This window comes from Sus scrofa, chromosome 2 (assembly GCF_000003025.6).
Source record: "Sus scrofa isolate TJ Tabasco breed Duroc chromosome 2, Sscrofa11.1, whole genome shotgun sequence".
Taxonomy (NCBI): Eukaryota; Metazoa; Chordata; class Mammalia; order Artiodactyla; family Suidae; genus Sus; species Sus scrofa.
The window spans coordinates 7502332-7528481 of record NC_010444.4 but is presented as its reverse complement, the minus strand read 5'-3'; the positions used below and the strand labels follow the sequence as shown (position 1 = coordinate 7528481).

Sequence of the window (26150 nt, the reverse complement as noted above, 5' to 3'; positions counted from 1 at the left end):
TCCCCTCAAAGCTCAGGACCCCCACCCAGCCCGTTCCAGCGCACAGAGCCTGGCCAGCTCGTTCAGCTCCCCCAGCTCGGGGCCCTGGCCAGGGCCTAAAAGCGGGAGGAAGGGAGGGAAGGGAGGTGGAGGTGGAGATGGAGGGCAGAGGCCCAGGGGTTAAGACAGTGGGGGCGGGGGTGGGGCAGAGAGCGGCTGAGAGCAGAAAGGGGAGGGGGCAGGGCCTGAGGCCACAGGGAAGGGTGTGGAGCTGGGGGTTGGGCCAGTGGTCAGGGAGGAAAGAGCAGGGCTGTGGCCAGAGAGGCTGTAAGGGGGCTGCAGGGAGGGCAAAGGTCATGGGATGGGTAACCTAGGGCAGGGCAGCGGCAGCGGCAGGCTTTAAGGGCAAGATGAAGAAGCAGCATGAGTGGCTGCTCGGGGGCAGGGAGGCCTGAGGCAGGGGTGGGAAAAGGTGCAGGAGACAGTGGGTGGCCTAGGTGGGGAGGAGTGAGCAGGTAGTGGCCCGGGGGTCACAAGGCCAGATGTTTCCACAGGCTGCAGGAGAAGGAGGCCCCAGACCACATTCAGGAAGGTGGGGGACACAGATGGTCTCAGACTGGGGAGCTGGGGAGCCTCAGGGAATAACCCCAAGGGGAATGGGTCCCAGGAGCAGCTCCACAGAGAGGAAACCCCAGCAAGCAGGGGACAGAGGTTCTGAGGGCTCCCCGGGAGAGGTGGGGATGCGGGGGATGGGGTCCCATGGCAAGGGGGACTGAGCGGATGTGGGGTAGGAAGGCTGGAGGTCGGGGACCAGGGCCCCGGGTCCTTACAATGTGCAGCTGCAGGTAGTCCCCGAGGCCGGAGGCGCTGTCCACCCGCACCAGCACGGCGCTCCGCTGGTGCGTGCTGAAGCCCACGGCCAGGCGGTCCATCCTCGTGCTCGGCCGGTCATTGGGGGGCCACGTGTAGGTGATGAGCGCCCCCCCTTTCCCAAAGATGTATGTGGTCCCGGCTGCAGAGAGAAGGAAAGGGAGAGGGAGAGATGAGGTCACAGGGCGAGATCAGCAGGCCTGTGGGGCTGTGACCAAAGAACTGGGACAGTAAGTTTAGGGCACAGGGCTTCCACTGTGATACCCACAGCAGCCGGCAGGCCCTGCAGTCCTAGGGAACAGTTGGCAGGCGGGTGCCCGGGCGGGAGCCCGTGCACGCGCACAGACAGATGTAGCTGCCTCATCAAGAATTCTAGCTTTAATTACAGCAAAACAGAGAGGTAATAGAGAGAGCGACACAGAGAGGGAGAGCCCAGGGGGAGGCTGCAAAGGGACGGAGGAGAGCACCAGAGGCAGGCAGGACCCAGGGGGCCTGCTCGTCTGCTCCCAGGGCTGACAGAGGTGACAGATTCGAGGTGTGTGCTTCTGTGGGCCGAGCTGAGCAGGTACCCAGGCAGAAGGCGCCCCCGGCGATGGCGGGAGGAGGAGCAGGGGCTGTGTTCAGCTCTGACTCATAGCCCGCAGGCTGGCGGCCCTCCAGCACCTGTCCCCCACCCCCTCTCAAGCCCCTGCAAATCCTGGCCCCAGTTTGCCCAGGACTCTGCTTCCACTCCCAACGAGGGGGCTGCCTGGGTGCCAAGGAGGGGGATCCTGGAGCCCTGCCTAGAAAAGAAGACTCAGAGGAGGGGAGGGGGTAGAGACTGACAATCAGAGGAGGAAGGAGGCAGCGAGACAGATGGACAGAGAGGGACAGAGATGGGTGTAGGTGAGAGAAAGTGGGAGAGTGGGAGCCAGAGATGATGAACGGATCCCTCCCCCCCACCTTCCCCCACCACACCCTCTCTGTCTCCTCTTTGCCATCCTGCCGGGGCGGGTGTGAGGTCCCTAACGATCTCAGCCCCAAAATAAACCCCATTAGTCGCCATGTTCCTCCTGCGGCTGCCTGGGCTCCCTGGAGGTGGGGGTGGGGGGCAGACTGATGGCCGGGGTGGGAGTGGAGTCTGGTCACCCACTTTCCGGGAAGGGAGCTTTGTCTAGAGGACTAGGACTCTGGAGCCGTCAGGAAAGGGAAGAGAACAGTCTTGTATTCTTTAGAACATAAATGGAGCAGATGAGATTCATAAAATGCTTAATTAAATAATTAGCCACTAACGACTCCTCTCAAAGCGCTTCTTGGGGGGCGAGGGGTTCAGAGGAAGACTTATCCAGAGGAAGAGAGGCAGATGGGGCCTGAGGGGAAAAGCCTGGAGTAGGCCTTGGGGGTGGGATGGAAAGTCGGAGTCAGGGAGGACCCCTGCTCTGGCAAGATGGCGGCCCCGCTGCTAACACCAAGGCCGGGCCCCTCAAGCACCTTGGGGACGAGAGCCCTGCTGTGGTTTGGGCAATCAGGGATCACAGTCTCCACCCCAGGAAGCTCTAGGCCCCTAAAGGAGAGGGGACTCCCCAAGTGCTTTGGAGGGAGCCACCAGCTGCAGGCTCAGCGAGGAGTTGAGGAGAGAAGCCGAGGCTGTTGCCTGGGTCCCAGGAGGCAGTGAGGCCAGCAGGGGGTAGGGTAGGGGGACAAGAGCTCACCCAGAGCACCTGTCATCCGTGCCTTCCACCATCTCCCTAGACAGGGCCAGGGAGGAGAATTGCTCTCCCGGGAGCAAGGCACGTGGGAAAGAACCACCTTGATGGCAATGAACTGACATCAGGTGACAGCATGTTGCAGGGAAAGCCCCCACCCCCAGCGGACAGAGGGAGCTTGCTCTGCCCCCTCCAAACTCAGGTATCCTTCCCACCTGGGGGCCCTAGAGGCCCAGTGGTGAGGGTTGAACCCTCACGATGGGACCCCAAGATCGGGGTGGAGAGCTAGATGGGGGCAGCGAGCCACACCCCTGCCTTCTGGCAGGGCACCCTCTGGACAGGGCTGGGCCTGAAAGCTAGGAGCAGGGTAGGCCTCAGCCGGCAGTCTCTCCACTCCCAACACTGCAGCACTCTGGAAAATCGGCTGTTTCCATGGTAACCATAATATCCAGGGTCCTCCCTTCCCCCTCCACTCACAACCTGCATGTCCAAATTGGAGGGGTGGGGAGGACCAGGGAGGCTGAGATGCTGACCTTCCTCCACACACACCCCTCCCTGCCTCCTCTTCCCTCCCCTGGAGGCTGCTGCCTCTTCACCCCCTGGGCTCCAGGGCCTCCCCATCAGACACAGGAGGGGCCTCCTGGGTCTCCTGGTCCCTCAGACCAGCGACGGAAACTCCATCTACCTGAAGCCTCCCCAGATCTCCCAGATCTGGGGTAAAGGAGGCTCTTCTCCTCACTTTCCCACCCCAGGAAGCCAGGCAGCTCATCACCCCGCGCCCAGAGAGGGCATCAGCCAGCAGGCCCGATGCCCCACAGGGCGGGTAGGGCGAGAGCACAGAGGCGGGGCGGTGGCCCCACACCCCAGGCCCCACAGCAGACGGGTTCCCAGTATCGCGCCCGCAGCCCCCACACCCACACACCGGCCACGACGCACCCAGCTGCACACAAAGCCCCAGTGTGGCGATGCAGAGCCTCGACAGCAGCCGCCAGGCAGCGGCGGAACATGGCGGAGGGCGCACAAAGCCGGGCGGGCAGGCGGCGAGGGCCGCGGCTGGCACCGCGCAGGACAGGCCCGGGCGCACGCGTCCCCGCCCCCGAGGCCCGCGGCGCACTGGCCGCCCGGCGGCCGGCCTCCCCGCGTCCCCCCGCCGGGCCCCGCTCGGGCCGGCCTCCCCCGGGATTTATTCCCCCGCTGCTCTCACACCGCCGCCGCCGGTTTATTACGCGGGGCGGGCCTCTTAAAGCCTAAGGGCGTTTATTGCACGGGGGGGGGGGGGCGGGGGGAATCGGGTGGAGAGACACTTCTCGGGCCGAAGAGGTGAAGGATGAATGGTTTATTGGACTGGGGCGGCATAATTACCCTGGGGAGACATTTCTCTCCGCGGCACCGCGCTCCCGCCCGAGGGCGCAGAGGGCTGGACTGGGCTGGGGCGGGGGAGGCCGAGGGGGGGAGGACCCGGGCGGGGGGGGGGGGGGACTCCTCCAGGTCCCTCCCCGCCCCTCCCCGCGGCGCTCTGGAGGCGCCTCCGCCTCTCACCCCGCCAGCTGTCCTCCGCCCTGGCCTCCGGACACTCCTTGGGGGTGGCATGAGGGGGGGACGCACACGGAGCCCAGAACACCAAACCACAGCTAGAATCTCTGCGAGGTTCCAGAAAGGCCTCGGAGAAGAGAGGGGCCTAAACCAAGGCTCCCTGTGTTGCAGGGTGGTTTTTTACTTCCCCAGGAAAAGGGTGGTGAGCTGCACGTAAAAACATCGCGGTGGGAGAGGGGAGGGGCAACACCCCCAAAGCCCAAGGCAAGAAAGCCTCTGGCCAGACCCAAAGTGCCACAGGCCCAAGTGGCCACCACCCAAAGGCCCAGGCCTGGCATCTTCTTCCCACACCCAACATAGTCCCCTCAGTGCCTCCTGGACCCAGAAATTCATTGATCCAGGAAAACACTAAATGATCAAGAATCTTCTGTACAATTCCCACACACCTGCATTCTAGAAAAAAACCCGACCATTAATAATGGTTAGCTAACCCAGACCCAAACAACAGAATCATCCCATGTGAAAAACCACCCAGGCGGGGCTGTCCCTGTGGTTAAAACTACACATGCAGACCCTCTGCCTGTCCCTGCAGCATCAGAAGCCATGACAAAAACCTTCTGGAAAATCTAGAACCATGAAAGGATAAAGCATCCTGCACAAGCCTGAAAAGCTGCGGTCCTGGGTACCCAGAGCTCCCACCAGCCCCTTGAACATAGACCTTCACAACCCACAGGGGGTCTCCCCAGATCCGGACCCCTGGGCTCAGCTCTCTCTTGATCCCCGAACAATATCCGCTCAATTCTTAAGCCCATTCTTGAACGTGAACCATTTAGTCAGAAACCCAAGTGAACACACCCATATCCAGGAGCAAAATAAACGCCAGCCCCCTTTTTAAGCTGGTGTGGTGAATCCAGAACCCCTGGAAGCTCCTGACTCAGAACCAAGCTGGGACTGACCCCTCTATGCCTGGCCACAGAGGGTGCAAGAAATGAAGGTTAGGGGTTGAAAGGTTCCTCAAAGGCCCTGAAGCCAGAATCAGGGTCAAGGCTCAGGAGCCTATCACTGCCGGAGGCCATTTTTAGGACCCAGGGGTACTGGCTGGGCCTCCCGTGCCCAGACTGACATCAGGTGCAAGAGTGTCAACCAGTGTCTGGCAGGTCGGTAGGCATATTATGTAACAGGAGGGCTTGGAAAGGGGAAATGAAAGAAAAAGTAAAGAGAAGGAGGGAAGGAGAAATGCGGGAAGAACTCAAGAGATGGGAAGTGGAGCTTGAGGTGCAGGAGAGAGGCATCTCACACTGGGGGATGCCAGGGAGACGCTGGGACAGAAAGGAAGGGTCTCCCCTGGCCCAGGAAGGTCTCCCCAGCCGGCGCTTCTTCCTCTAGCCAAGTCCATCCTTTTGACTCCCCCCACGGCTCAGGTGCTCAGAGGTGGAGTTCAGCCGTGGCACCAGCCTCCTCTCTACTCTCCTTTCTTTGACACTCTTGCTTCCTCTCACCTGCCTGACCAGGAACAGGCTCCTCCACTCAGTCTTGCCACCACCGTGCAACTGCCCTACGGCGCCCTCAGCTCCTCTGCGTCCATGTGGCCCTGGGGAAGCCATTGGCCCCCCTGGGGCCGCTTCTCTCCTCTGCACTGCAGGGGGGGGGGCATCCCAACACCAACCCTCCATCGGTTCCCACCCCCCAACACCCTCCCCCTGCTCCTTCCTCCATTTTCTCTCCCTCTCCCTCAGCTCTGGGCATCCTGACTCCAGCGCCTTCACTAAGCACTTCAGCTCCCAGGCCCCTCCTTCCAATCTGCTCATCTCCCCTGGGCAGCCCCTCTCTCCTCTCCTTTCCTCTTTCCCGTCTCCTCTTCACCCCACAATGGTCTCCCCGATTGCCTTTCTTCTCTCACCCCTTCATGCCTCTCCTCATTGCCCAGAAGGACCACGTCTCTCTGGGGACTGAGCCTCAAGGGAGCCAAAGGGGACAATGAAGAAAGAGGAGGAAGGAAGGCAAAGAGGGCCAGACTGTCCGGGGGGAGAATGGGGGGTTGAGATGAGGAGCAAGGGGGGGGGGGGGAGAGCCTGGAGAGCACTGCACTGAGAAGGCCCCAACTAGGGTCGAGGTGAGCCAGGGACACTGCGCTGGGCAAGGGAGGAGAAAGGGCGCAAGGAGGGTGTAGGAAGGGGCCACTCCTGGGAACTGGATAAAGAGAAGGTAGAGGCATGAGAAAGAAGATAAAGATGAATTAGGAGGAATGGGAAGGAAAATAGAAAAGGGGTGGAAAGCCTGAACGTACTATGGGGGGAGCAAAGATTGGGCAGCAAGGATGGGTAGACGTAGAGCAATGATGGGAGGCAGAGGTGAGTGCAGAAATGGGAAGCCATGAGGACACAGACGGGACGTAATGAAGATACTGGCATGGAATATGAGGGAGGAACAAAAATGGAGTGAAAAAAAATAAGAGGTGATAGATGGATGGAAATGCGAGCAATGGAAATACAGAAATTGGAGGCAAGAAGGGAACATGGTGAAGGCACAGTGATGGGGGTCAAGATAAAAGCTGATGGAAACGTGGAGATGTCAGGGTACCAAGGCAGGAGGTGATGGGGGTACGGAGAGGAAAAGTGATAGGAGGACAGGTATAGGAGGTGATGAGAGTACAGGGATGGAAAGTAATGAAGGGACAGAAACAGCAAGTGTTGGAGGGCTGAGATGAGGACCAAAGATGAAAGGTAATGAGGCATAGGGATGGGAAGTGATGGAGGTACAGAGATGGTGGGTGATGTGGAGTCCAGAGAAGGGAGGTGATGAGGGGACTAAAATGGGAGGGGATGGGGGGTCTCTGAGATGGTAGGTAACAGTCGCTTTGAGATGGAATGTGAAGGAGACTGAGGTGGGAAATGATGGGGTCTGACATGGAAATGAAATAAAACGTGAAGAGGGACCAACATGGGAGGTAATGGGGAGTGCAGAGACTGGAAGATGCAGGAATGGGAAGTGATGGGGGCACCCGGAATATGGAAGACAGAGAGGGAAGCTGGCAGGGACAGACACAGGAAGCGATGACATACAGAGAGTCTTAGAGGTCTCTGATATGAACTGATGAAGAGACTGGGCTTGGAGGTGATGAAGGGCAGAAACTAGAAGTGATAAAGATCAGAAATGAAAGCGATGGGGTCAGAGCAGGAAGGTGAAGTTCTGAAGAAGGTTTTGAGATGGGAGGTTATGGTGGTGGGGTGCTGCGATGATAAGAGGTGATGGAGTAAGTAGGAAGTGATAGAGGACTGACAACGGGAGGTGATGGGGAGCCTGGGATAGAGGCACAGAAATTCGAAGCAGTGGAGCTACGGGATGTGGGAGATGCTGGGAGTCAGAGGTGCAGGTAGGGCCAAGATGAAGAGGTGTGGAGAGGAGAAAGAGGCTGGGAAATGATGGGACAGTGGAGGAGTTGATTGCTTGGGAGGAGGCGGAAGGACAGTCATGGGGAAAAGACAGGACAGTTGCTGGAGGAATGGAGGTGAAACAGAGACAGATGTGAAAAGGTGAAGGAGGAAGAGGTGGGACACATCTGAGGCAGCGATGACAGATGGGACAGAGATGGGAGGTTGGTGGGGGACAAAGATAAGATCATGGATTCAGAGATGCTAGACCGGCCATGGAAGGCGATGGAGAGGCAGAGGTGGAGGAAAGCCAGATGGAGAAATAGGAGGGGCAGAGATGGGGGAGGCAAGGAGGAAGGGAACTGGGGAAAGGAGAGCTGGCAGAGAGGATGAAAGGACAGACAGGGAGGTGGTGAGGGGACTGAAGCAGGAGGGCGATAACAAACCAGAGATAGGGGTAGAGAGGTGAAGGTGAAGCCAGGAATGAAAGTGATGAGGACAGAGATGAGGGTGATGGGGGGGGGTGATGGAGAGGCGAGGGTGGGGCTGAGATGCTGGGAGCAGAAGATGGTAGGTGAGGGGGCGCGGGCCCCACAGAGCCGAGGGGCTGGGCCTCGGCCTGCACAGGCTGGGGTGCGGCCCGCAGGGGCCAGGGCCGCGCACACAGGAGGCCCGGGGGCCAGCCGGCCGGCTGGTATCGGCAGCGCCACTTACCGTGCCCGCCGCGGGTGAGGAAGGGCATGCGGTTGATGGCGATGGGCACGGTGCCGTGCTTGCTGTGGAAGTGGTGGACGTGGTGGGTGGTGCTGAGGCTGGAGGAGACCCGGGCCCCCTCGGCCGTCCCCAGCAGCAGCAGCAGCAGTAGCAGCAGCAGAGGTGGTGGCGGCGGCGGCGGCGGCGGCGGCAGGGGCCCGGCCAGGGCGGGGGGGCGGCGCGGGCACCCCCCCGGCCCGCTCCCCCCGGGGGGCATTTCGGCCCGGGGGCGGCCGCTTCACAGCCCCATGGCCCGGGGCGGGGACTCGGGGCTGCTTAGCCCCGCGAAGCCCCCCTCCGGCTCCGAGCCGCGGGAGGGGGTAGGGGTGAGGAGAAAGAAAACCAGAGCCCAAGCCTCGGTCCGGAGCCAACGAAATCAACTGGATCCCGCCGGGGAATCCGGGGTCCGCGGAGTGGCAACGCCAAGGTCCAGGACGCCTGGGTCCATCGCGAGGAGCTAAGGGTCTCCCCGCATCCCGGCGGGGTCGAAGCGGCGCAGAGGGCCGTCAGAAACCCGGGGGAGCGCCCGGGGGAGGGGGCATGGTGCCGGGGGGAGAGGTAGGGGAGCGCGGGGCCCAGCAGGGAGAGGAGAGCGGGGGAAATCCTGCGGAAAAACCAAGCCGCGGAGGGAGGGACTGGAGCAGAGAAGCGGGAGGCCGACGGGGACTAGGGCCGGCCGCTCCGCGGCTGCCGCTGCCGCCCGACGGAGACCGGGGGAAAGGAGGGAGCGGCCGGGGGGGTGGGGGCGGGAGAAGGGGGAAGGGAAGCAAATCCGGGTGAGGGGGAAATGAGGGGAGAGGAGAGGAGGGGAGAGGAGAGGAGGGGAGCGGGGCTGAGCAGAGGAAAGGCGCGAGCCTGCGAGATGCCGGCGGAGAGATGGAGGCAGCGGAGTGTTGCTGCAGAGGCTGAGAGGGCTGGAAGGGAGAGGGAGGGAGAGAGGAGGGAGGAAAGGAGGGGAGGGGAGAGGGGAGGGGAGGGGAGGGGAGCACGGAAGGAGGAGCGGGCAGGGCGGAGGGACCCGAGCGGCTCCCGATCTGCGGGCGGCGCTGGGCAGCTCCGCCGCGCGGCACCTGGCTGGCCCGCTCGGCGCTCGCCTCTCCTCGGCGCGCGCCCGCCCCTCCCCCGCGCCCGGGCGCGCGCTCCCCTCCCGCCCCCTCCGGAGAAGGGCCCCTGCTGAATAATTGAACAGGACTGAGGCTAGCAAGAGAGGCCGCTCTCTTCCACCTCCTCCCCTGCCGCCAACCTGGACGAACCCCAATAGTGCTCTCTGGTCCAGTGCGCAGAAATGTGGCCACCGCCACCTCTGCACGCGCCCCTCGGAACACACGTGCCCGCTAGGATGTGGCCGGGCGCGGATACGGAGACATCCACGTGCCCATACAGGCACCAGGGTGCGCGCACGCACACACAGGCTCAGACACATACATGCCACACATGTGCTCATAGACACTGGCGCACGATCTCACACTCAGCCGAATGTGTACACAGGCTCACAGAGGCATGCATGCACACACACATACGTGTTTAGTCACAGGCAAAGAATGAACAGCCAATTTACAACAGACACCTCCCCCCAGCTCACCCTCCAAAAACAGGGTCACCCATATGCATACACAAGCAATGCACCCGGAGCCTCAAAGCCACTCGAGAGTAAGACATGCCACACACAGTCCCTCACCACCTCCCCAAAAGCGCTCCCCTCACCCCTGCACACCCTCCAGGACTCCTGTCCTTCCTCTCCATGCCCCCCCCGCCCATCCCCCAGGCTCAACCTCTCCCTCTTCAGGGGGTTCCCAGGATACCTTTCCACTGAGTGTTCCCCTGGGGACAAAAACCTTCCTGGGCCACTTATGTCCAGACAAGGAAGTCACTTCTCCTAGGTGCCCCTCCACTGGGATCTGCCCCCTAGACTTTGGGGCCCCTCTGGGAAGCACTTGTCACAGGTAGGGAGGCTTTCTTCCCTTCATCTGGATGTCACCTCTGCACTCGCATCACCCCGAGTTATGCTCAGAGGCGGCTTTGCTAGGACGGGAGGAGAGGAGGGGAGGGGGGAGAGGGGAGAGAGGGAGGGCAGGCAAAGAAGAGTGTCGTAGAGTGAGGAGAAGAGACAGTGAAGGGCAAAGGGGGGGTGCAGAAGAGGAGGGTGCAGAAGAGGAGGGGGCGGGGAGGGGCAGGGAGGGGCTTGGCTCCTGCTTGTTAATTCTGAATTCTCTTTTGGAGCAAAAACTGTCACTATGAGCCCCATGTGTGCAGCTCCCAGCTCCTGGATGCAGTCAGGACCTAGGACAGCTCCTCTGCCCCAGAGGCCGCCTCCCCAACCTTGCTAGACGCTGAGGCCCCATCTGGCCCCCAGCCCTTCAGAAGGGAAGAAAGGGGTCCTCAGAGGCACCCAGGAGGAAGCTTCCGGATGCTGTGTGGCCCCACAAGGGAGGAAAGACGGCGGGCTGGGGAGCAGGCCTGGGGCTCCCGAGGCCCTGTCCTCCTGCCCTCTCATCCCATGCACGCTCTTGGCCCCGGCTCTGACACAGCTCTGAGCAGGCAGAAAACGTATGGTCCCAGAGGGATGGAGGGAGGAGCCGGTGGCGAGAGGAGAGGAAGGGAAACCGCCTAGAGGCCAATCAATACCAGTGAGTGGGAAGTGGAGAGGGCCGGAGGGGGTGACACTGGGGAGCTGGGGGCAGGAGTAGAGGGTAAAAAGAAGGGAGCGGCAGAGGTGTGCAAAGGATCAATAGAGGCTGTGGAGACCCGCGGAGCAGGTGGAGAGATGAGAAACAGACGGAGGGCCAGAGGTGGGGAGAACCGACAGGCTGGGAGCCAGCCGAGCGCCTAGGAGACAGTGTCGGGGGAGTGCCCGTCCCGCCGACCTCAGCCCTGGGGCTTCAGGCCATGCCAGGAAATGTGACTCCTTCCTGCTTCCTTCCTCATTTCATCATCTCTTTTTCATCCTCTCCCCACTTTCCTCTCTCTCACACTGGAGATGACGTCTCTCCCTCTGCTCTCTCTTCCCAGGGGAGACTCCTGAGCCTCCCAGAGGTGCCGTCACCCCCAGGTGTCATCCCCATGCCCCAGATGGAGACGCTGAGGCCCCCCCGGGGGGAGAGGTCTGACCCCTCCTCATCCCAGTCTCTTTAGACCAGACAGTGCCACACCCCAGACCCAACCCTCTAAGGTCACCTCGGCCACTCCCACCCCCTCTCTCCAGGCACAGAGGCCCTCGGTGCCTAGGGGTCCCTCTAGGACCTTTACACTTGGGGGCGAAGCAAACGGGCCTCCGGGCCAGGTTTCTGCTCTACCTTGTACATCAGCGGGGCCCCAAGAAGACCCGCCCGTCATGGAGAGACAGCGCCAACATGAAAGAGACGAGCCCAGAGAATCAGAAGAAGGCCCAACTTCGAGAAGATGGGGTGTGGCCTGACGCCCAGACTCCTGGGCAGGGAGCTCAGAGGTACCCCAGGGCCAGCGTCAGAGGCCCCCAGATCTCACCCACCTTGTCTTTGCCTCCACAGCTCTGCTTGGGCTCTGCCACCCGACACACACCGGTGCTCGCAGACAATGACACTCCCCCAAGACGTGTTCCCCAGCCCCTACTCTCCATGCCTCCCACCTGCAGGAACGCAGAGAAGTGGCACCAAGCTCTTGCCCTACCCCTGCTGAAAGATGCCTGATTCCCCCCCCATCCCTCGCTATGCTCCCTTCCAGAAGGCTCCATCGTGTAGGTGTTAACAGTGACACTGGGCAGCAGCGCTTCGCCACCCTGATCCCTGGCAGCCCAGGCAAGAAATGCCCACCATCAGCTCCACCTCCACCTCCACCGCCGCCGCCACCACCACTCTGGACTGAAGGAGAAGCAGCGGCCGCCAGGGTTAGGGATGCCTATGTCCTGGCTGCGCTCCACCCCCAGCACCCTGGGATGTAAGCGCAAGGAGCTGCCTCTTACGGAGGCCTCAGTTTCCACAGCAGCTAAATCGGAGGGTTGGTCTCCATCCTACCGCCCTCTCTGAGGAACCAATGAAAGGGGCTTCGTAAGCTGCAAAACACTAAGCCATCGGTCGGCAATGTTGCTATTAAGTGCCAAAGTTACCACCATCTGCAGATCTCCGGGGCAAAGCTGAGCGAGCCGGAGAGGAAGAGGCCCAGCCCCGCCCCGTCTTGATTTTCCCTGGCAACCAGGGCTGGAGCACCCCTGAGCTGGCCATCTCCACGGGGCTTTGCAAAGCACAGAGGGTGGCAGATCGGGCAAGAAAATTCCTGGGGGACAGGGTGGGACGTGGAGGTGCCCACGGCTGGGCCTGCCTGAGAGCACCGGGAAAGCTCCGAGGGAGATGAGCTGGGCGTTCTTAGCAAGGAGAAGGAAAAACCAAGACCCTCCCAAGAGCCCAAGCCCTGAAACCAGTAGGTCATCCAGCCCGTAAGAAACAGGATTCTCCCCGGATGACTGAGGTTCCAAGCAGGGTGGAGGGCCCTGAGCCCGCTCCCCGCCCAGATCCACCATTCACCCCTCCAGGCCTCAGTGGCTGTGTTTGTAAAACAGAGAAGCCCATCCTCGTGTGTGTGTGTGTGTGTGTGTGTGTGTGTGTGTGTGTGTGTGTCTTTTCCCAGCAGCTGACACATCATACCCTGGTCTCTCAGCAGGGTCACCCCCAGAAAGACCATTCAAGTGACACCTGAGGAAGTGCACCCCCCGGCCCTTCTCCCAGGCAGGAGGTGGTCTCCCCCATTCCTGCCTGCGCCGCCCACCCTCTGACAATCTCTAACCAGCTGCTGGCCACCAGCCCCTAGGGACTGGAAACTGCTGCCAAAGCTGCCCTCTCTGGGGAGGGGCCCCCAACAATATACAAGCCGGCAGCAGATGCCCAGCGGAGGAGGAGAAGAACCGGGGGGATGCTAGGGGGTGTCCTTGTGCTTCCAAGGGACACACAGCAGCTGGGTGGAAAACCGGGGAACTGCGCCACGGCTGGCACCCAGGGAAGCCAGCTATCCAGAGGCCTGGCCTCCTGAGTGTCCTGAGCCTGTCCTCTAGGGCATGGCCCTACTCTGGCTGGGAAATATAGGCTTCCATCGCAAGCTTCTGGGGACACCAGAGGAAAGGGGGTGCGGGCCGACCTGCAGGACAGCATGGAGGACTGTGGCCAGGATTGCCTGGGGAGAGCGAAGGAGACGGATGCCTTTGGTGAAGGGTGAAGGGAGCAGTATTCCACCAGCTCAGAACAAAGAAGAGAGGCCATCTGTCAATGGCCACCCCAGACGTGCTGGTGGCACAGTGCTGCACAGGGCCTGTAAGGGGACTCTGGGTGGGCACGGCCACGTTTGACCAGAAAGGATGAGAAGGAAGCAAGCAGCTGGGTTCTCAGAGACTCTCCCCGCTTCGGAGCATCCCTCTGGCTGGGAAGGGGCCACCACTCCCCAGCCTCCCACCACCCTGGCACTCACGGTCATTGCAGACAGGGCCTCCGTAGGAGGTCATGGTGCAGTCGCAGGTGAAGCCGTCCCACTGCTGCAAGCAGACGCCCTGGTTGGCACAAGACTCTTCGGTGCAGGTGGTGCTGGGGCCTGGAAGAGGCAGGAGGAGGGAACACCCCCCGCTCAGCCGAGCCCCCTCCCATCCCAGGCAGGGTAGAAGGAAGCTTCTGGGCCAGGAGCCAGGCCAGAGGCCCTGCCCTCAGTTCCGCTGCAAGGGCTGAGTCCTGCCGGGGGTGGGAGGGGGTGGGGGTGGGGGCTCCAGGACTGCCAGTCTTGGCCTGGAACTGTGATGGGGGCCAGGGTGAGGCGACAGGGTGGGAAGGTGACCCCTGACCCGCCCCCCCCATGCCCTTCGAGGCCTGAGAGGAAGACCTCTTGGCTGAGGGTCACATCGAACTCCCGTGCCCCACACTCACCATCACAGCCCCTCTCCACCTGCCCGATGCGGTGCAGGGCGTCGGCGATGAGGTCCGGAAGGCGCCCATTGAGGTCCACCGAGGCCAGGCAGCCCTGAAAGCCATCCCGGGAGGCCACCAGCTTGGGCAGGTTGTTGAACATGTTCTTGCTCAGACCGCCAATGTACAGCTCCCCTGCAAAGGGAGCAGGTCAAAACCTCTGCTTCCTGGCCCCCGGGTCCCCATTGCCCTCCCAGGACACCAGCCTCCAGCCATCAGCTCCTGCATCCCGGCCGGACTCCAGTTTCCTCAGAGAGAAGCAGCGGCCAGCAGAGCCCCCCCACTCCTCCTCCTTCCTTCTCCGCTCTGCCATCTGCCTGCCCCCCTCCCAGAGAAGCCCAGATGCCTGGGGAGGGGGAGCAGCTGGAGGAACCTGCTCCCTGCTCTCTCCCACACATCTGATTCCAGTTCCGGCCTGTAATCAGGGCCTTTCAGAGATGTGCAGCCCGGTCCCCTCCACCCCCGGCTCCTTACTTCCCAAGTCTTCCGTCCCAGAACCCCAGAACCCCAGAACCCCTTCAGGCCTGTGCTGGCTGCTCCTGACTCTGAGTTCGCCCCGGAGGTGGGGGTGGGGGTGGGTCCAAGCCCAGCCCAGCACCCATCGCCCCCTCCCAACAACATCTAGGGAAGCCTTGACCTGGGGACGCTGGGTGACACCAGAAAGCAGTTCTGAGGGACACTGATTCCCCCCGGGGACCTAACTCCTTGGAAGTCTTGGGCATCCCAGGGCAGACCTCCAGTAAGAAACTGTGGAGCCCTCGTTCCAGGCCACCCCCAGTGTGCTGCTGCTCTGGATTCTCTGAGACACATCGCCCCCTTCTGGGAGCAGGGAGAATTGACAGCACTGTGCCACCCAATCTGGCCCAGGATCTGACCAAGCTTCCAGTTTTGGCTCTGCAGCCCGCTCACTGTGTGACCTCAGGCAATCTATGTAGCCTCTTGAAGCTTCTGTTTCTGCCTCCCCAAGAGGGAAGCAAATTCAGGGGTCTTAGAGGACCCTCCCCAAGCTTGGACAGTCTTAGTCTGAGTCACTCTGACACCAGGGGTCCCGATAGGACTGAGGGAGTCTTTGGGCATGTGAAGGTCGCTCATGTGGCCCCAGTGGGCTCTGGAGAAGCTGCAGGCCCAGGTCTCTAGGCTCGCCCTCCTCTTCCCTCCCCTCTCACCCACCTATCCTGGGGACAGGCTACTTCAGTAGCCACTGAAGAGGGCCTGGGGAATGACACTGAGCCCGGCAGGGAAGCCTCAGTCCAAAAAAGTCCGCAGAGCCAGTCCAGCCAATGCCGAAGGAATATGGGGCACCCAGCAATGGCTCCTCCTTTCTCCCTCTTCACTGCCCCCTCCCACCCTCCGGGGGGCATCTGCCAGGACACTGTTCTGTCTCCATCCCCCAACCAAGGCAGACTACTCAGCCCTGGAGGGCCAGGAGGTCTTTGGAACCCCAGGCTGCCTACTCCTAGCTTGAGAGTGTGGCCGTCGGGCTCCGCAGATGACAGGCATGCCCAGGCTGTCAGTGTTGAAAGGGCAGCCTCACGGGAGAGCCAGGCACACCTGAGCTGGGCCAGGAAAAGGGCCGGCTAGACACAGTGGTGAGTGGAAAGAGTGAGGGGGCCATGGGCAGGGGAAGGGGACTCACGCCCCTGAAAGGCCATCCCAGCCAGGGTGACCTTGCTGGGCTGAGGGGCGTCTGGGCTGGGGCCAGGCCTTCTCCAGAGGCCCCAGGCCCCACCTTTGAGATCGAGGTTTCGGGCGCCATTGGAGTGCTGCGTGACAGTGCGGGAGTCAATCTTGAGCGTGTGCACGTTGCCTGGGTCCCGGGACACCACCACGTTGTGCCACTGGTTGTCATTGACTGGTTTGTCTGAGTTCCCCTTCATCAAGGACGGGCCATTCCCCAGGTCAAACACGTAGTGGATGTACCTGCCTCACAGTAGGGAGGAGACACTGGGTCAAGGTGGGGGCGATGCTGGGAAGGTGGGGTAAGGAGGAGCTATGGCGGGGCGGGGAGGTGCTGGGAGCCGCAGGAGGAAAGGGTGGAGAGACCTCAGAATGGAGGGACCCAAAATGACTCGAGGACTCCGGAGTGAGGTCCCATCCTGAGGGGGAGGGTAGCGGGGGGGGGCACCTGGCTCCTGGGACAGGCTCAGAAGCGAAGCTGGTGGGGGGAGAGATTTGAGAGGGCAGCACGGTCCCCTGGGGACAGGGACAGAGCTGCTCTAGGGTGGGGACCTCCAGGGACACAGCCTGTCCTGCTGCAGAAGGGCCAGAAGGCCTGAGCCAGGACAGTGACTGGAGAACAGATACGACTGGGAAATCCCTGGCAAGGAAGCAACTGAGGAGTCACCAGGATGGAAGAGGGGTGCTGCTTCTCCATCTGGGCTGGTGGCCGGGGACCTGAATCCTGACCTACAGTCTGGGGACATTGGACATCGCAGCCGGTGGCTAAGGGAGCTGCCTCTTGGTCATCAGGGGCAGGGGACCTCGTCTTGAGAGCGATACAGTGCCCAGCACCTCACCCCTTGACCAGCTCGATGACAATGAAGTCGTTGCCGTTGCCCGAGTTGAACAGAAGGAGCCCGTCGGGGGCCGTGGTCTTAAACTGGAAGAAGAGGTGCATGGAGGCGTAGGCTTGGAGCGTGGCGAGCGCCAGGTAGCTGCTGCGACTCTTGAAGGTGACGGGATCAGCCACGATGGCACGCAGGCCAAAGCGGGCGTTGAGCTCGCAATAGGTGATGTCGCCGTCCTTGCACTGGTCCATGTAGGGCTGGCCATTGAACACCAGCCCGCTCAGGTGCCCGATGAAGTTGGAGGGCACCACGGAGATGAAACGCCGCTCCGTCATGATGCCTGTCTCAATGTTGTGGAACTCCAGCCGCGTGTGGGCTCCGGCCATCTGTCCTGCTCGGGACAGGAGATGGAGGTGGGGGCATGGCTTTGGGGCCCAGCCTGTAGGATCATCCCTGGGGCTGGACCTTGGGTGCCCAGAGCCTCCCCTCCACTCAAGGGCCACGTGGGAGACACGTCACCCAACACCTGCAGGTAGGTGCTGGCAGCAAGCACAGTCCTGGGGCTCTTTAGGCCAGGGCTGCTAGGCTTGCAGGCGATGCTGCCTGTGGGGACTTGAAACGGTCCCCAGGGTCCAGGACCCCAGGATACACCACCCCTAGGGAAGACACGGCAGCAGCAGCTCGCCAGAACGCTGCCCCAGGGGGCGGCCACCAAGAACGGGGCCGCAGGCCACCTACCCTCCACGGTCACGTTGTCCACGGACAGCTGCAGGCTCTTGCCACGCCGCACCACCCTCACTGTGTGCCACTCGTTGTCATTGAGCTTGTGCCCCGCAAAGAGCGTCTCGGGCCCTTTACCTGCAGCACCAAGGGGGGGGTGAGCGCGGCACCTCCAGATGCTCGACACAGAGCCTCAGCCCCGCACACACCCGTGCACGCAGGTACACACGCCCACACGCAGCTTTTACACAGGCAGCCGTAAAGGTAGACACGCTCAGACCCGCCACACCACGCAACTTCCGCGGGTGCTGATTGCAAAGAATCCAACGTAAATGGTGCAGAGCCTCTGGAGTTCTGCCCTAAAACCCTGCACCCAGACACACTCCTACAACCAACATACTCCTCCCCGAGTCTCCTAAGGATCTTCAAGGTCAATTTAGCCAGCAGCCAAATTCCCAGCATAGCTGCATAGGCCTAAAACTTTCAAAAATACAGAGCCTTACCGCACACCCAAATGTGACTACGCACCCACAGCCTCATTGCTGGCTGTGAAAACTCCACACAGACACACAGCTCCCGCACCTAGAGGGACCCAACCGTGACCTTGCTGCCCAGCTGGTTAATTCCACACCCAGTCATGCCATCGCATACGTAGCACATCCAGCCGGCCAGAGAGCAGAGTGTTTCTCAGGAAGAATGACCATTTATTTAAGACCTGGATTAACCACTTCCAAGTCTAAACCAAAACATTTAGCTTTCGAAAGGGGCTGCACTCCGTTCACTGTGCTCCCAGGTTGCCCGGGCCCCCCTCATTGCTCTCGCCTGCAGCGACAGGGTTCACCACGCATGCGCACTCAAGCGCCGACCACACAGAGACAAGCCAGGTCCACACTTTCTCCGCCTGTGGCTGCTGTGTCCCTGTCCCTGTGCTCTTCCGTGACCTCAGAGCACACCATGCAGAAACACGTTCAGAGACAACATTGGATCCAGGCACACTGGGACGCTCTGAGATGTCCACACCATCTCTCCATCTCACCCCTGCTGAGATCCTCGCTGTCACCTCTGAAAGCACCCCCATTTGGCAGAACCTCACTCCCACCCCAAAAAGGGGCAGTGGGGGGCTGAACTTTGAGGCCCTGCCCACGATTCCCTCCACTCACCGCCCGGCTCTCATCTCCTTTCCTGCGTGGCTCGCCCTCCCCCTTGTGGCCGCCTCTGGAGATGCAGCGGGATATCCCAGCCCCTCGCTGGCTCCTTCCTGGCCTCTCGCTAGAGGAGCCACCAAGCCTTTAACCCTACCCTCCAGAGGACTTGAGATAACAGGGTTTCCGGGCCTTCTCATCCTGGGCCCTCCACCAGCTCTCCCTGGTTCCGCTTCATTTGGTTCATTCCGCCCTCTACAACCACACCCCCTCCATCCCCCCCACTCCAGCTCCCTGCTCCACACCCACTGCCAGCAAGGACGCCTTCTCCTCCCCACCATCGCCCCCCAAATCCCAGTGTCCAGAATCCCAGGCCCCTTGGGGCTCTGCAGAAGAAGAGGGAAGCCACTTACTGGGTGCGCAGCCGACGCGCAGGCAGTCTGGGGGGGCCATGGGGCGGGCAGAGGGGGAGGGGAGACAAAAAGGCAGAACAAGTTTTTTTGTTTTTTTTTTTTTTTTACATCCTTCACAGGGAGGGGTATCTGCGGGCGGGGGTTCCCCCCAGGGCCACTTTCCGGGGACCACGCGTGCTCAGGTGCCCTCTCCCCTTCCTCAATTGGACCCCTGTCCCTCCTTCCCCCGAGAGGGCTCCAACCCTCCCCAGAGCCAGGAGGCAGGGCAGCCAGATGGCAGGAAGAAGGCCTATCTCTCCCTTCTTAGAGGGGCCCAGGCCTCTCACGTCTGAGGGAGAGGGGCACCTCGGGAACCCCAGTCGTACAGGGGATCACCGGGGGGCTGAGGGCCTGACAAACCCCACATCTTCCCATCTCTGAGAGGGAGATGGGTGGGGAGGGCCAGAGTCCCTGCACCCCCTGCTCTGGGACAACTCCCTGCTCAGAGCGCAGGCGGTGACAGAGACCTCTGGGCTCTGAGCTAAATGGAGGGATCTGTCCCAGGGCCCCCTTCCCGCGGCCACACACCTCCCAAAGTCCCAGGGGGCTAGCACCACCCATACAGGAACCTTCTTTCTACCCTTCCTAACCTGGAGGATGCCAGGCTGCCACGGGGGGGCCGGAGTGGTCCTTCACCATGAAGAGGAACTTGTTTTAATTTGTTTTCCTAGGGAGGAGCCGAGGGCTCACAGATGATGATGCTGAGGCTCCCGAAGTATGACTTCTGAGGACTTCAGCGACAAGCAGTCACCATGAGCCAAGTCTCCTGCCCCTTCCCCAGCCCCAGCTTGGCTATCCTCCAACTCTGGGCTCAGAGGGCCCCACATGCTCAAAAAGCACACTGTCTCTGCAGAGCTGCAGCCCAGAGCCCCGGGGCCTCTGGCCATCACCCTGCCGGGACATGTTACCCACAATGTGTGTGTCAGCCAGCCTTGCAGAGGAAATAGAGCACCAGAGTCCTGCGAAGTTGGGGCTTGGGGCCCTCTGGGCGCCTGTGATGCTCCATCAGAGCCGGACAGCCTGGGGCTACAGAAAGTCCTGCATGTTGAAGCAGAAAAGCTGGATGCTAATCTTATTATGTGACTGTGGGCAAAGCTCTTCTCTTCCAGCCTCGGCCTCCCTCCCTGTGAACTGAGGGGCTTGAACAAGAGGCTCCTGAACTGAGAGCAGGAAACAGGTGTCCACTGGGCTAGTCCTTGCCTCTCAGAGAGGGGCAGTGCCCAGCCCTCTGTTAATAGCACTGCCCTGCCATCCTGCAGCTTCTCCCAGGACAGGCTCTGCCCACCACCCCAAGGCCCAGGAGGCAAAATGGGGTGGGGGCGCCTGACATCCCTGGGCCCCCGAAGGTTCCTGCAGTGGAGGTAAAAGGTTCCCCTGTGGCTCTGGGGGCACGGGCCCCTCGGGCAGTACGGCTGAGCTCCACACGCGTTGTCAACCGCAGCAGAAGAGTGGGGGGGAGCATCCGGGACCCTGAACCACGGCCTGGCACCAAGGAGGGGAAGAAGGAGGTCAAGGGGCGGGTACAGGGGGAAGTCAGAAATGACTGGGAGAGGAAGGAGGTGGAGAAGGTGCAGAGAGAAAAGAGGAAGAAGAGGGGAGCAGAAGGAAGGAGAAACTGGACCAGGGGAAGAGGAAGATGGCGTGGGAGGGCAGAGGGGTGGGGGCCAGGCCAGGAGTTGGGTCACGGGTGCTCTCTCGGGGCCAGCAGAGTCTTCACCAATGAAGGGTCCAAAAAAGAAAAAAGGGAGCTGGAAGGGCAGGCTGATTCCCTGTTGGAGAAAGACCCAGAGGGGAGAAGTTCTCCCCCTCCCCTGCAGGGGAGCACCGGGAAGGGGTGGGGCCGTCTGTCCAGAGAAGAGGTGTCAGCTCCAGGCCCACCCCCTGCACTGAACCCACCCTCAGGAGCCCCCACTCCAGTGCGGTTCAAGGGAGCAAAGTCCCCTTGAACACAGGCACCCCGGGAGGCAGCCAGCACCATCCCAGAGGAAAACCAGGAGCCGAAGTAAGTGGGAGAAACCGCCCTCAGGCGCACACACCCGCCCAGAGCACAGCTCAGGGAGCCTGAGCTGCTGTCCTGTCCACTAGTCACCTGCGCCTCCAGTTCAGCACACGGACAGAAGTGACTGCTCCGCACAGACCCACCGAGGGCCCTGGCTGGACGTGGAGACCAGGGTGATGGTATGAACGTGTGATAAGACAGATGAGGAAAAGTCGTCTGCATGGAAAGAGCCCAGGGAAAGAAGCCAGGCTTCCCGCTCCTCCCCCACCTGCTCCCCTCCCCGCACCAGGCCCTGCGGATTGGAGACCAAGGCTCCTCGAGCAGCAGGAGCCCCCTGGCTGGAGTCTCGGAGGTGACACTACAGAGTGGCCACGTGCCCTCCAGCGCAGCCCTGGTTCAGAGCTGTCTCCCCAGCAGCCCAGCCTCAGAAGAGGCTCAAGAACTACTGAACAGGAGTTCCCGTTGTGGCGCAGTGGTTAACGAATCCGACTAGGAACCATGAGGTTTCGGGTTCGGTCCCTGCCCTTGCTCAGTGGGTTAACGATCCGGCGTTGCTGTGAGCTGCGGTGTAGGTTGCAGATGTGGCTCGGATCCTGCGTTGCTGTGGCTCTGGCTTAGGCTGGTGGCTACAGCTCCGATTTGACCCCTAGCCTGGGAACTTCCATATGCCGTGGGAGCGGCCGAAAAAATGCCAAAAAAAAAAGAACTACTGAACAGCCCCTGGTGGGAACAAGGCAGCATCCTGTGGCCCCAGAGATTGAAGGGCTTTGGAATGTAGTGTGCATGCAGCCTGGCTTACAGCGCACTCGAGGGCAGAACTAGGACCACGAGTGGGAATCTCACAAGGGGAGGCCCCACCAGGAAGGAGTGACCCAGTGATGAGAACCATCTCAGAGGTGGGGCGCTCCTGGTGCCGAAGGCTTCTGAACAGAAGTGCCCTGTCGTCGGTGGCAGCAGCACAGGGGAGGCACAGGCAGGGCGGGCTGATGGAGAGGATTTCTAAGGGCCCCTCCATCGTAGAGGCTTTTTAATTACAATGCACCCTTCATGTCTATGTCACTGAGAGCTGGGACCACCCTTGGCCAACTGCTGGTGGGGCAACTGGGGTGGGGGTGGGGGGTTGACAAGGGCAGGCCAGGCTGGGAACTGGTTCCGGAGGCCATGCCCAAAGGTTGAAGGAACCCAGGAACCCAGGTCACACTGGAGCAGGGCGAAGAATCCAGGGCTCTACAGTCCTGTAGGGACCGAGACCAACCATCCTGCTCGGGGACCACAGATAGCACAGCTCCGGGAACTGGCCCAGGGCCTGTGGACGTGGTGGAGGCCAGGCCGGGGCAGGAGGCACAAGCCGGTTTCTCTGGCATCCTCTGGAAGGAGGCAGGTGCCTCAGGCCTTCTCACCTCTCTCTGGACCAACAAACAATGGGTCACTGCTGGAGGCTGGCACTGGGCACCTCCCCCAGGAGTCCCGCCATGCGGTCACAGGCAGCTCCGCGCTCTCTCTAGGACCCCAGCACCGAGTCCACTACTCCAGGGAGGACCTGCACAGCCGCCTGCGGAAGCCTGGCTTCCCTCCCAACAGGGTGAGACCACGAGACCAAAGACCAAGCAGACCAGGCTCCTCTCCATCCTCTGCCAGTGAGTCCAGACCAGGCCTGGGGCCCAGGCTGGCCAGCAGGATGGTGATCAGAATGGGGCTCCGGAGCTGGGGGCCCGATTGGGTCCTGCGATTCGTAAGCAAGCCCCGGGCCTGGCTCTAAGCCTAGGTCCCCATGCCAGTACGATTCCCCAGCCCCCAGCCCCCAGTCGGCTGGGCCCATCTCCATGCGTGTCTCTCATCTACATAATATCTTCACTCTCATGATTCCACTGGAGCCTCAAAACCACCACAGAAAGGAGGCAGAGTGAGGATTCTTACCCCCATTTTACAGATTAAAAAACAGGCTCAGAGAGGGACAATGACTTACCCAACAGCCAAGGAGGCCAGGGCCAGAACCCAGATCTTCCAGCCCTGGGCCCAATGCTCTTCCCCTTGCAGCCTGAGGCTTGGTGGCTGGGTGTGGACCACCCGTGTGTCTGGGTGGCTCACACAACAGCCCCACAGCTCCCTGTACACACATCACCTGGTATTTGTGGACTGATGCATGTGCGCCAAGCAGCTGGTCACAGCTTATCATGAGCCGTTAGAGACGGCAGCTCTGGGGATGGAGCCGGGCACAGCCAGTCATGAGAGGTGCTGGGAGGACTGTCCTGCTGGCCACCCTGTCCCCTAACTTCTAAGTACTTATGTGGCACAGAGAGTGGCATGTCCATGGGAACGAGAGGGTAGATCCTGAGGGTGAAAGGCTCTGAAGGGAGTTCCCATTATGGTGCATTGGAAACGAATCTGACTAGTAACCATGAGGTTGCGGGTTCAATCCCTGGCCTCACTCAGTGGGTTATGGATCCAATGTTGCCATGAGCTGTGGTGTAGGTCACAGACGTGGCTCAGATCCCATGTTGCTGTGGCTGTGGTGTAGGCCGTCGGCTACAGCTCCAATTAGACCCCTAGCCTGGGAACCTCCATGTGCTGTGGGAGTGGCCCTAAAAAGCAAAAAAGAAAAAGAAAGAAAAGGCCCCGAGGACCCACCCACTAGGGTGCACTGTCCTGGTCGAGGCTGCTGCATCCCGTCTAATCTAAAGCAACCCCAGCAGGGAACCTAAGACCGTCCAAATGAGGAAGAGGCATCTGCCATCTCTGCCGAAAGAAGGCCCCAGGTTTCCCCTGCAGTGTCCGCACCAGACACAGGGCCACGTGCTCTACCACACGGAGAACACACACGTCCGAGGCAAGGGGTAGCAGACCTGGCTACACAGACCTGCGCAGTCCGAGAGGCATGGGGCCACTCACGGGGTCCTAGGCTGGTGTCTTCCTCCTGTGACCGTTTCAGAGGTGCCAGGGGACATTGTACGGACCACGGAAAGCTAGCCGAAAGCTGTCTCCCATTCCTCTTCCCTCTGCCACCCACCACCCATTGGCAGTGATCATGGTTGGAAGCAGAGCTTCGGGGAAGCTGAGGCTCCTCACCTCTGAGGCCCTGGCCACCTGCACAGCTCCCACCTCCAGCCCCTGCCTCACTCGGCAAATCCTGTCCTAGGAGTGCAAAGGCCCGGTGGCCCAAAGGGGAAAGGACACAGTATACATTTATTAGCAGGGTTCCCACTGTGGCCCAACGGGATAAGCAGCATCTCTGTAGCACCAGGACACAGGTTCGATCCCTGATCCGGCAGCCGGTTAAGGCTCTGGCGTTGCTGCAACTGCGGCTTGGACCCGATCCCTGGCCTAGGAACTCCATATGCCGTAGAGCGGCCCAAGAGGGAAAACAAACAAATAAATAAATACACAAATAAATGTATGAGCGAGGTAATGGGCCCCTACAAGGCCACCATCTGTCCCGCAAATGCCCTGGAGACGAGCATTAGGATGAGACTCCAGATCAACACTTAAAGCTCAAAGCTCCGAGGTCTCACCAGCTGAGGATGCTAATCTGCTCAGGAGAGCCCAGCTTCTCTTTCAAGACCAGGCCACAACCAGGGACCCCAGTGGCCTGAGTCTTCCCCATGCCACAGGCCCTCGGATGCTACACCTCTAATGCTCAGAGGCTAGTCAGAAGTGGAGAGATGTGACCCTAGCCCGGGCAGCTTAGGACCTCAGGCCTCAATGTTCCCCTGACTGAAAGCTCCATGAGGGTGGGACCGCGTCTTTTTTTTTTTTTAAGGTCGCACCCAAGGCATGTGGAAGTTCCCAGGCCAAGGACTGATCTGTCACTGCAGTGACAATGCCAGATCCTTAACCCACTGCACCACCAGGGAGCTCTGGGACCTCATCTTATTCACTTATACTATATCTTATCTTATACTATATACTATATGTCTTATGCTATATCTTATACTATAGCCCTGGGTTGAGAATACACTGGCACTGATAAGGTGACCCATCAACAGTAGCTGAATGAGTGACCCTGCTCTGTTCCTTTGGGTCCTGCCCATGAGAGCTGAAGCCCACAGAAAGCCCACAGAGCCTCATGGTGCCACCCACTCGGATGCCCCAGGGACCACCAGGTGAGGTGGAACCACACCTTCTCCAAGTCGTGGCAAAGGCATGGAGCATCTGGAGGCAAGAGTTCCTGTTGCCCCCACCCTCCAGCCCAGCCAGAGGCACAAGAAAGCACAGAACTTCAGGGCAAATAGCCTGGGTTTGAGTCCCAGCTCCTCTCCGACCATCATGAGCTCTGTGATGTTGGATGGTCAGTATGCAGATTTCACAGTCTATGAAATGGGGACAGCTATGGGGACTCACACGTGAAAGCAGACAAGGAGATGACATGTCCCCACACGTCTCCCTGTGCACCTACGCATACACACACAGTCACAGCTCTAAATGCAGAGCAGACGAGGGCGGCTGTTTGCGGGCCAGGTCTCCGGATCTGCCGCCACACTGAGCTCAGGCTGAGCACCAGTAGGCGTCTGCGAGTGCTTCTCAAGTGAATGAACCAGCGGATGAGCAAGCAGATGAGCCCACAGCAGGGAATGAGCTATGTCCTTACGTGTGTGACGCCTCCCGAGACCCGGGAGTCCCTGGGTGGGGAGGGTAGTTGTCACACCCTAGACACCCTCGGGGTCCCCCTCCCCACGGTGCTGCTGAGCGCGAGGCATCGCCCGACACTGTGTGCCCTCGCTGGCACCAAGTTCGCAGGGGCTCTGACTCCGGCTGGCACCTGCCCACCTCCAAACTCTTGCTGGCGCCACCACCAACTTCTCCAGACAGAGGGGGTGGAGTCAGAGGCAGGGGCGGGGAAGGGGCGGGGCACGGGCGGGGTGGTTACCGAGGTTGACAGTGAGCTTCATCTGGCCCCCGTCCAGCTCCAGACGCAGGGTGTCAGCGGACTCCCTGGAGGTGGTGGCCATCATGAGCCCGTAGGCGCGCTGGGACATGAAACGCAGAGACACGTCCTCCGCCTCGGTGTGCATGGCGTTGGGCAGCATGATCTTCATGTACATGGAGCCGTCGTAGCTCAGGACCGTAGCCTCTGCCCCAGGAGGTGGGGAGCAAGAAGGGGGGGAACAGGCAGAGGCCAGTGGAGGGAGAGAGGAGACGGAGAGAATCATTACAAAGACGGCACGCCCCGGCGGCGCGTGGTGGAGGGCGCGCTCAGGAGCAAGGGGCACGGGATGGCAGGGGCGCG

The 26150-nt window shown here is 60.9% G+C and overlaps 1 protein-coding gene across 1 annotated transcript in view; it reads right to left on the bottom strand.

The window, feature by feature from the left end:
* Positions 1–26150, bottom strand: part of NRXN2 (neurexin 2) — a 99410-nt gene that overhangs the window by 25699 nt on the left and 47561 nt on the right. The window contains 8 exon segments of the mRNA XM_021082873.1: positions 810–991; positions 13622–13741; positions 14068–14241; positions 15836–16026; positions 16623–17004; positions 17352–17471; positions 18889–18915; positions 25791–25994. Of these exon segments, the coding sequence (XP_020938532.1) occupies positions 810–991; positions 13622–13741; positions 14068–14241; positions 15836–16026; positions 16623–17004; positions 17352–17471; positions 18889–18915; positions 25791–25994 (1400 nt within the window).